At 41.3% G+C, this 11043-nt stretch overlaps 1 protein-coding gene and 1 long non-coding RNA gene across 3 annotated transcripts in view; one reads left to right on the top strand and one right to left on the bottom strand.

The window, feature by feature from the left end:
- Window positions 1-7390, top strand: part of LOC310676350 — a 58709-nt gene extending 51319 nt beyond the window's left edge. For both annotated transcript variants that reach the window (XR_014510479.1, XR_014510480.1), the window contains 3 exons: window positions 2-116; window positions 5226-5390; window positions 7191-7390. This is a non-coding gene — a long non-coding RNA (uncharacterized lncRNA). The remainder of the gene's footprint in view (window position 1; window positions 117-5225; window positions 5391-7190) is intronic.
- Window positions 1719-11043, bottom strand: part of RASA3 (RAS p21 protein activator 3) — a 118244-nt gene continuing 108919 nt past the window's right edge. The window contains exons 19-24 of the mRNA XM_083437733.1: window positions 10481-10587; window positions 9715-9797; window positions 8411-8619; window positions 7399-7502; window positions 5134-5317; window positions 1719-4235 (exon numbers count right to left, since the gene is read on the bottom strand). Of these exons, the coding sequence (XP_083293859.1) occupies window positions 4160-4235; window positions 5134-5317; window positions 7399-7502; window positions 8411-8619; window positions 9715-9797; window positions 10481-10587 (763 nt within the window). The 3' untranslated portion in view covers window positions 1719-4159. The remainder of the gene's footprint in view (window positions 4236-5133; window positions 5318-7398; window positions 7503-8410; window positions 8620-9714; window positions 9798-10480; window positions 10588-11043) is intronic.

Here is an 11043-nt window from a genome sequence, read left to right as displayed (position 1 = left end):
GGGTTGTCGTGAAGCTTCTATGACATCACAAATGGTAGACTGAAGCCATTGCCTCATCCACCAAGGCTGCTTCGCAGATTGAAAGACCACCTTACACATTCTTCTATGTTTGTTTGGTAAGTACCCATACCAAGATTGTACCTTTGGCCACCAAGCGCTGGGAAGAGCTCTTTAACTATATGTGTCAGCTAGTGCTTCTCACACATATTTGATGGCTCTAATTGGAATGAATTGTGTGCCATGATGGTACCATGGTTCTCCATATGTTGTTGGATCCCAACTCTCTTCTGCTTTAGCAAGTACTGTCAATGATTGGCAGTACAGTGGTACCTCGGGTTACATACGCTTCAGGTTACAGACTCCGCTAACCCAGAAATAGTGCTTCAGGTTAAGAACTTTGCTTCAGGATGAGAACAGAAATCGTGCTCCGGCGGCTTGGCAGCAGCAGGAGGCCCCATTAGCTATAGTGGTGCTTCAGGTTAAGAACAGTTTCAGGTTAAGAATGGACCTCCGGAACGAATTAAGTATTTAACCCGAGTTACCACTGTAACGAAAGCTGCAGTTTAGCAACATCTGGAAGACCACACTCTCCCCACCTGGCGCCATCTTTGCCTATTCCAGCTATCTTCACTGATGAATTATTTTTATTTTATTTTTTTACAAAGTAACCTACACGTTCCTACTCCCACAGTTTTATAAAATCATTGCATGATCTTTAAGGATGCAAAAGCTGGTGTGAAAAGAGGATATTCCTGAAACTGGGCAATATTAAGGGAAAGAACTTTTGAACTGAAAGGGTGGGAAGCAAAAAAGGATGCAGGTTTTCCATGTGAGGACAGGCAGAGAGGCAGGATCCAAGAGGATGCATCTGACACCAACCCCTTTTAGACTGCTAGATTTGCCCAAAGCAACAGCTACTGACCAGGCTAGCTGCTCCCTGGCCTGGGGCCCACCCATTCACACCTCCATCTCTGGTTTCCTCTTCACCTTCCAACATGGCTGCAACTTTGAGAGCCCAATTTGTCAAACACACTGTAGTTCGCAGTGCCACCTGTCTGTGGCTGAGAAAACGACAGCATTATTTCTTTAAATCTATTTTTATATTGCCAAAATTTAATATAGGTGCTTTTGTTTAGATACTGAAGGGTGTGGGAGAGATTATTAGGTAATAAAAGATACTTACTCATGGTAAGAAGAAAACACCATCTTTAATATTTTCCTTTTTGTATCCAATATCACAGAAACAACGTCCCAGAACCAAAGTAGCCTCTAGTAAAAAATAAAGTAAAAATGTGCCTTCTAATCTCAGTATGCCAATTCAAACTGGCTCTCGCTGTTGCCCAAAACAGTGCAAGTCCAACCCTAGTTGCTTGCAAGGAAGTCCCACTGAATTCAATGGTGCTTAACTCCTAGATTAAAGCTCAAAGCCTTTCCAACTACAAATACCGTATTTTTTGCACCATAACACTCTTTTTTTTCCTCCTAGAAAGTAAGGGGAAATGTCTGTGCATGTTATGGAGGGAATGCCTACGGGTGGCATGCCTACGGATTTTCCTCCTCTAAAAACTATGTCCGTGTTATGGTCGGGTGCGTGTTATAGAGCGAAAAATATGGTAACTTTTTTGCTGCTGTACCTTAGAAAAATGCAATAAGCATCAGCCTTTCCTTTCCAAAAAAGGCCTGGCACTATTTAGCGTATAACATATGCACACATACACTTTTCAGAAATAAAACACTTCTTTTAATTGGCAAATAGAACACACATTGCAGGTCATTAGTATTTAATTAAAAGACTATTAAGTTACAAATACACTTTTTTAAAAAACAAAAAAACAAGACTGGCATTCAAATGGCAGTTCACGGCACATAGTACAATTCTTTGTCCAGCCTTCCTGTTGGCAACCGATAAGATATCAGTTCTCATAGGCTTCTAATATACTCAAATGCTAAGAAGAATAAAATCTGTAACCACTAAAAAACAGAGGTTGTGTGAAAGTTTTCATTCCTTTTTTTCATGGGATTTGAGCATTGTGGGGCTGGATTGCCGACATTTGTTTTCTATATTTCTTTTCTGCTTCAAGTGCCTGGCGAACATTACAGACTTGCTATTATGCAGAAGTATGGAATCTTCTCATCAAGCTGAAAGCTCATTAATTATGGTCCAAAAATACGCCCACACCCCATAACTTCTGTTACATTACTTAGACTTTCATCAAAGCCCAGCATGCATAGAACCAGACTTTTAAGGAGGCTATGACATATAGCTAAACAGCAATATACTGTGTGTGCATATATCTATAGATAGATACACACTCACACAGACACACAGGGTTGGATCAACACTGTTCATTATACTTAGGTCCACTGAAATCCATGGGACTTCAGATAATCAAGATTATTTTTTCACACTGATTTCAATGAGATCTAAGTATGACTTTGTCTGAATCCCAGTCACTACATACATACATACATCACACACACATGCACACAAGTCATTTTCACTCCTCCTCTTTGACAACATTTACTTGTTTTTTATGAGGTTCATAACTCAGTCCACTTCATCTACACGCATATTAACAAGATACACCTTTGTATCGATGCAATTTAAAACAAAACAAAAAATGAAACACATCTCTATTATTGAAACACTTTTGTAAAAAGTACAACTCTCGTCCCAAACAATCGAGTAGTGCTAGGAGAACATGAACTTCAGTTTCAAACATAATTCAGTCCAAAAAAAAAAAGCCTTTACAACTTTTTTGTTGTGGACTCTGTATGCCCTTCCCCCCAACACTCTTCTCCTGCAGAGTTAAGGCAGCACTATTTCCTAATTATAACAAGCTACTCTTAAGTTACAGCTCTGTTCATCTTCAGCCTGCTTTAAAAGGAATGTTTTCCTACGTGGATAATACTTCTTTGTAGGTTGTGCAAACCATGTGGTAGAGAGAATCAGAATGCAGGAGGCTACTTCCGTCGCATCCATTTCCCTATCTGAAATGCATTGGTATTTAGTTTGCAGCAATCAAATCTCTCTGGTAAAGATATTATGAGAGAATACAGCAGTTCCTAGCTTTTTTTTCTTTCAAAATTTCCCTGAGGAAGAACCTGCTGAGGTTCAAAAACAATTTAGGGCTACCGTGCTACACAGCAAGACCATTTTCAACTGTTGATTTTAACTCTGCTTTCTTCAGCATGTGCGCAGTTCAAACAGAACACGTGTTCTTATCGCACACGACAAACTGTTCATGGCACAAACACTTTTTTTTCTACATGGAAATACTTTTGATATAGAAAAATTGCTGCATTGGAAATGGCCCTTAGGAACATGGAAACAAATAAGAGGCAGTAATTCAGAAATGCAAACCAAACTTTCTCGGACCAGTCTTCCATGTATTCTTGTACTATTTACACTTTGAATTAATTTCCATTATTCTTAATGGCACCACTATATAGCAAAAATAGAAATCGACAGAATGCCTTGGTGGAAACGATTTTGTATCTCAAAAATATCAAAGAGTACCATTTAAATATTAGAATTTTACCTTAAAAAGCCAGCTCTTAACCAAATATTACACGGCTGATGTGAAGACCAAAATACCCTGCTTTTCAACCTGCTTGTGGGGAGACTGCACTAAAAACCAAAAAAGAGCTAATCTCCGCTTAAGTTTTAAACATAGCCATAAAAAAGCAAGTGCTGCAAAGCCTTCGCTAACTGCTGTGTGGCATAGAAAAGAAAGTAGTCAGCAACCAAAATTAAGAAATCTAAAAGAATGCTCTCAACCATGTACAGGACTGTGGAAGTTGTCAATATGAAATCCACACACCTTGATCATTGAACTGATCACTAGATTCCAAGAAACCAGAGCAACATTTTTTTAAAAAAAGAAAAAACAGCTCAAACACAACACATACAATGAAAATTGCCTAGAAGGCAGAGTTCCTTCATCTGTTAGTTATCAGATGAATAAAGTGCATAGCAACTATTGTAACAGTTCTTGGAGAGAGACAGAGAGAGAGAAAACACTTAGCAAGCCTCAGCGAGCTCGATGTTTAGGTAGGTACATCCCGCTACTGGTTGGCTTCTCTTTGTTCATTTCATTCTTTTCCTTTCTCTCATTTCGACCCGTCAACAGCACCGCCTTGTAAATTCCTTCAGACTTCAAATGGAATGCGCTGAGATTTCCGACTGCTGCCTGATGTAGCTCTGGAAGCTCTTGTCACCGATGGGGTGTTCCCTAGAGAAGGAGGAGAGAAGCGACAAAGGAGAAAACAGGGAGGTTTTGCTTCTGAAGCTGCAGATTTGAAGAAGGCAGACCTGAAGCGAAACAACAAACCCCCAAAATGGAGAAGGGTTTTTACCTTTCACCCTCTAGGTCATGATACTTTGGCCTTCCAAATGTCGCTGAACAACAGCTCCCATTGGCCACGGCAAGCATGGCCAATGGTCAGGGATGATGGGAGTTGTAGTCCAGCAACATCGGGAGGACCACTGGGTTCCTCACACGCGTGCTAGGAAAGAGATATGGCCTGAGTGACAGCGTCATGGGAACTCATGAAAGCAAACAAGAGACATCTTTGGTTTCCAAAACTACAGGCTGCAGTTCATTTTAGATGGTCGAGGGACAGGGGGCTTGGGAAGCAACCAGATAATACTGCAGGTGGCATTTGGGCAGGACCAGGGAGCAAGGTGAGAACTGCAGGATACCCTGAGCCCGTGAGTAATTTTACAGGAGGGTGCTCTACTGCATAGAAAATGTCTGCAGGCAGGAAGTTGAGGACCTTTATATTTTGAGTAGGAAAGGGAAGTGGTGGATTGTGGGGGCTGAATTGCCTAGCTTGGCACAGGAACATAGAAAGCTGCCTTGTACAAAGTCAAATCACTGCTCCATCTAGCTCTACCCTGAGTGTTTAGCAACTCTTCAGAGTTTTCCAGCCCTCCCTGGAGAAGGAACCTGGGGGCTTCTGCAGGCGAAATGTGTGCTGTACCATTTGAACTGCAACTTTCTCCAAACTGAATGACTAGCCAGGTCTGGATGTAGAACACACCAAGCTACATTTCCTCTGAAAAAAAAAAAAAAAAAGCTTTCTGTGCATTATTAAAGATCACAGCCACCCAGAGCAACCCACACTTACTGGCTTCCATATTTTGTCTTCTTGAATTTATCCCTCTTGTACTGGGCATGTTCTTGCTCAAGGGTTTTAACATTATCTACAATCTGCTTTAGTGTCTTGTAGGTCTCCTGAGGGTCATCGATAACAAAGGTTGAATACTCTTCCTGCTCTGGTCCATCGTACACAGATTTACTGCCACAAGCCTCTGTTGAAAAAAGATGAAGAAAAATCCCGCTCTCATGAAGCTCATCAAGGTCAAACAGAATCACCAAGAAGCGGTAAGACATTCCCCCACTGCCCCAAAGCAAGCTTAAAAAGAGCTCTGCGAGTTCAGCCCATGGGCCCAGCATGTCTTGGAAGCTCGGTCAGCAGAGCATGAGACTCTTAATTTCAGGGTTGTGCAAAAGATTCCTGCACTGCAGGGGGTTGGAGTAGATGACCCTTGTGGGCCCTTCCAACTCTGCAGTTATATATGATACGTCTACAGTGGGCAATCTAATGCCTCTGGGAGCTTGCAAATAGGGAATGAAGACATCAGCCTTCCACAATGTGTCCCCAGCACCTCATGTTTAAAGAGACACTTCTTCTGAACCCCGAGGTTCCTTTTAGCTATCATGGTTTTCACAGCCACTGAAAGTAATATTTTCCATTAATTTGCCTAATCCATGCAAACTAATAGCTGCAACTACAAATGTGAATATCTGGAATAGGGAATAATTGCAGCCAATCTTTCATTTAAGATGGATTCAGGTGGAGAACTACCTTTGAACACATTTCGGCAAAAGTCAGGAAACATACTGCTGAAATAGTGTGTGTGTGTAAACCCAAATTATACTCAAAGCAGTCTTGGGCGCTGTCAACTTTTGCATGCGTGCGTGGAATGAAGTGCTTCATCCTGCTATCTATTGCATTGGGATGCCTTTGCTTTTTGCCTTGCTCTTCACACTTACTGTATTTTTCGCCCTATAGGACGCACTTTTTCCCCTCCAAAAATGAAGGGGAAATGTGGGTGGCTCCTATGGGGCGAATACAGGCTTTCGCTGAAGCCTGGAGAGCGAGAGGTGCGGCTCCCTAGGCTTGCGGATAGCAGGCTCTTCTGGGGGCTGGGGTCAGGGGAAGCTCGGGCTTCCCCCACGCCAGCCCCGTGCCTGGGGGGAAATAATTTTTTCCCCTTTATTCCCCCCCCCCAAAAAAACTAGGTGCGTCCTATAGGGCGGTGCGTCCTATGGAGCAAAAAATATGGTATCTATGTTGGGCCAAAGTAAGGAATGAGTCCTCCTGCTTCTATCACAGGCCTGTTCTGTACACTTCCCTCCCATGCCTGCTGTTTGCATCAAGAAGTTAACTCCCATTGGTGATAATGGGAGCTTTGCTGACAGGGTAAAGGGCAGCCACAGTAGTGGAGGAACGATTTGCATTGGGACTATGGTGGGGCAAATGGCAAACATACAGACAACCCGGACGCTATAGTCCCAATCCTGACCCAGGGTCCTCCATGGCTGCTATTTAGTAAAGCGGGTGGGGGAATCATGCAAAGGCCAGTCATATGATTAACTTGGTCCTAAGGAGCTCACAAGTGCCTGAAGCAACAGTGGTTCTTCACTGGCAAAGTGCTTTTTGGATTCAAAGCAAGGAGCTAAGGGCAAATGGATGGCCAGCTCAGAGATGGAAAGAGAGGTCACAGGTTTGCAATTACATGGGGTCGGAGGAAGTTTAAATATATCTGGCACCATTGGCTTACATCCTACGAAGTTGCATTTATATTTTAGCTTAAGATATCCTGCCTCTGTCCCTGTGCTGAAGCAGAATCTGAAGTTTGGCTGAACTGCTGTTCAAAAATAGCTTTCTAGAATGCCAAAAAATGCAGTGGTCATGTGATTCTTCTACCCTCCTTTTACATTCATTGAATACTCCGTCTGTTTGACACTCAGATTTCACTGATTAATGTGCAAAAAGAAGTCTATTGAGACCTAAAAGAATTAAGGAAAAATACAGGCATACTAGCAGATAAGAGAAGTGCGTACTACAAAAATATATTAGCTGCTTCTTTTCTTTATTTTTACGTTATTAAAATGCAGAACCAAGCATAGAACAAAATAATCACAGAAAACAGGTGTGAAATATTAAAGCAGGCACCAAAAGGTATCATTTGCTATTCTGAACAAACTACCTGCAGTGTATAGCTTAACAGTCGTAGGATTTTGTAAATAAATAACATTCTTTAAAATATAATTTTAATTTAAAATGACATGTACGGACAAAGGAATGATTCATTTGTATACCCACCTTGCATTTTCTCCAGTTTAACCATATACAAATTGAAAAGGGAATAGATGCGCTCAGTTTCTCTGTCTCCATCTATGTCTAATTGGATATTTGCTGGGAGGCCCCTGCAGAATAGTTTAGAATAACACTTTAAGAATCATATGTTAAGAAACTGAGGGTTTCTACTTTTCCATTGTGGTTTAAAAGGGCACCTGATTAACAGAACAGCAAGATTTCAAAATGGTACAATATGAGATAACAGAAGTATAATCAATTTTAAAGAGAAGGGGCGATATCTAATGTTAATTGTTTGCAGGGCAGACCTACCGAAATCAATGGCTTATTTCAGTGGGTCTACTCTTGAGTACGGCTAATGTTGGATATTAAAGTTAAAAGTTATAATTCAGTTGTAGAGGCATTCCAAAACTGAACCATAATAGTGTGGCGTGTTCCTATTGCCAGAATCTTATTAAAATAACATATCATTTGCAATCAGCCAGAAGGTGGCTTAATGTCTAGAAGTATTTTCATGTCTTTTTAGCTCAGTTGTGAATCATTAATAACGAGAGCTTAATTAACAGATGGATTAATTGGTTAAATCTGCATAAATGTGAATATGAATAATCTAGCTTTGCAAGACCCAATGATCAGCTAATTGTTGGCGCTTTGCCTGCAGGTTTTGTTTTGACTACATGGGTTTGATGTCAGGTGGCTGACAAATCCACTCCAGCACCCTTGCACTAAACCATGGTTTAGCATTCCGTCCCACTTGTCTTGTACTAAAAACCCAGCAGCACACTTTCATTCTTATTCCTATCTCGCTTAGCTGCAGAGATTTGTAAGTGGTGTAAACAGGCAGGGAAAACTAGGCTGAGAAAACAAGCGATTGCATTGGACGCTGACATAGATTCAGCTTCCTACCACTTAGAATCAACTCTCTCACTCTTTCAGACGTCTGCAGGATACACATTTCATCACCAAGTTGCTTCAAAGCCAAATTTAGAACAGGAAATATATCCTAGAAAGTCCTTACCCAGTGCAGGGAGTACAGCCAGGGGTATTATCTGCTGTCGCTTTGCAGCACAGCCAGTGCCCATTAAGGTATGCAGAGGGGTGGTAGACAGCGAGGCGTTTCTTGTTACACTGGCTAACTTTGGTGAGGATATCAATCCAGTCCTTGGCTTCAACACAATTATTTGCCTGGATATACAGAACTCTTTCGGGCTGAATTACTTGGAACATCTGAAAGGCAGACAGAAGAACAACCAATGACCAACAAGAAAGTCCGCTTAAATTCTTATCTTTTACAGAAAGAAACCTGAAAGGCGGACCCTATTTTAGCCAGTATGGGGTAAAAGAATTAAGAACGTAAGCCAAGGAAATCCTTGCCCAGAGATGACGCTTGATAGGTAGCTTTAGGCCCATCAACCTAGCCTACCACACAGGTTTGTTGCAATGATAAAAATGCCTGATGTTTTACAACTGTTTAGAAGAACAAGCCGACACGGCTCACAGAAAGTCACAGTTCAGTATGCCCAGTTTCTTCTCATTTAACTACAAGCAGTTTAGGATTTAAAATGCTTGTTTATTTAAACAAATCCCACCATTGTACCATAGAAAACAAATTGGCTACACGGTTTTAAAAACAAAACACATGAAACCCAACGTTGAAAACAATATAATCTAAAAACAGGGTAGTATAATGTAATTCATAAATCAAGCTTTTGCAGATGAAGCGCTACTATTCTGGTTTCTTAGTGCATGCTCTCTCTCTCTCTCTAAATGTAAAAAATGTATAACCCAGCTGCCCTATAAAAATATACAAAAAATGCACACGTGTAAACATGAAACTCATAATTTATGCTTCCAGATAAAAGAGGCGCTTTTATATTGGTTGTGAATTCACACATGAACTTTTGTCTCTGCACTCTCATGAAATAACCAGAGGGATTTGTTGCATACTCTTATACTCTGCACCTCCTCTGACTTGTATTGTGAAATGCATGCTCTCCAAGACTAAATGATGGAATTTCACCTCCGTATATGTAAGACAGGGCAATTTCAAAAACACCACAATTACATAAAGTTCAGACATCATAAACTTAGCTATTACAGAAGAGATCAACTATAAGCAAGCCAAGGTTTGTAACAATTTCATCCGAATGGGCTGTATTTTGGGATATCATTGCTAGAGCGGGAACAGAGTCGTTCTTGCTGTGGTCTTGTGATTCCTGACATGGTTGTGTTAGAAACACCTGTTCTCTACAAGAACTGACATAAGCTGACATTAAAAAAGACATTGTTCTTAAAAACAGAAAGAGGGGGGGAGTAGCTTACATTTTTCATTTTGAAGGACTCCTCCTCCAATTTTTCTACTGCCAGAATGTTTTCAATTGGAATGTTGCACAGTGGATGGTCACCTGCAGCAGGTAAATACAGAAAAACAGGATCAGAGAACTGTTGGGTTGGAAGGGACCCTGAGGGTCATCTAGTCCAACCCCCCACAGTGCAGGAATCTCAAGTATCCATGGCAGATGGCCATCCAACCTCTGCTTTAATAGAAACACTTGGTATGGAGGGGGGCACATTGCCTCGGGCTAAGGCTTCTACAGCATCCTTTCTGTAGTAACTGTACTGCATGTCTGAGGCCAAGCACTGCTGCTCAGAGACTCCTGGCTCCCCCCACGCTTGCCAAAACAGCCCACAACCAAGGGCAAAGGATGGCAGAGGACACACGCCAGCCCTTTGCTAGGGACTGGCGCCTGATCATAATGAGCAGAGACCAACTGTAGCACTCTACCTGAACAGCCACCCTCCTCTCCCCCACATTGTGCTTTTATCCTTAAACACTGATTTTATGTCCGCCAGAGGAACTAGACAGAAGTGCAGCGAGTAACTAAAAGCTCAGCTTTTAAAGGAGATCACTTAGAAAACACACCCTCAAACGATTTTAAAATGCATTGAAATGAGTCCTTATTCCTTTGAACCATAGAGAAGAGAGTACACAACAGAGTGTCACAACAGCCTACCAGCACTGCATTTTGCATCATTATAAACATTTAAATTAGCTAAGCGTTAATGAAAATGGCAGCATCTTTAATACCTTTGCTTTTCTGATAGGTAAATTCATGGTTGGTAAGTCGAAACCACCTCTTCTTGAAGTTTTTCATACCAAATCGTTTCCTACCTTGTGCCCTCTTGATCATGAACCTATTGCAAAGGAGAAGGTGACAGAATTATATTTTTATTTATATTTATTCCCTGGTAGTAAGCAAGAGACTGTACCCTCAGAGACAAGGTGACGCTGTGAAATATGCCACAATGAGGATGCACTGAATGGAATAGGCTTAACCAACAGGTGCTAAGTCCAGTTTTAGGAAGGTTTCAGGCATCACTTAGTACATCAATTTAGCAAGTCACTCCTCTTACATAAACAACATCATATTGCTTGCAGGGGGTTGCATGTTTGAAAACATCCATGTTTCAAACCAGTACTTTACATGGGCAATTAAGAAAGTTGCTGGCATGGAAATTTTATGGAAGAAGTGATTGCCCACAGACATTCTGCAGTGGTAGAACTGGCATGCACATTGTAGAGTAAAATGTGTTCTTGTTTAAACTTTCAAATATTCTCTACCCTGCTTTTCTCTTTGATTCGTTTTGAAA

Source organism: Podarcis tiliguerta (assembly GCF_965153285.1).
Source record: "Podarcis tiliguerta genome assembly, chromosome: 4".
Classification (NCBI taxonomy): Eukaryota; Metazoa; Chordata; class Lepidosauria; order Squamata; family Lacertidae; genus Podarcis; species Podarcis tiliguerta.
Note: the sequence above shows the minus strand (reverse complement) of the source record. Positions and strands in the feature narration are given on the sequence as shown.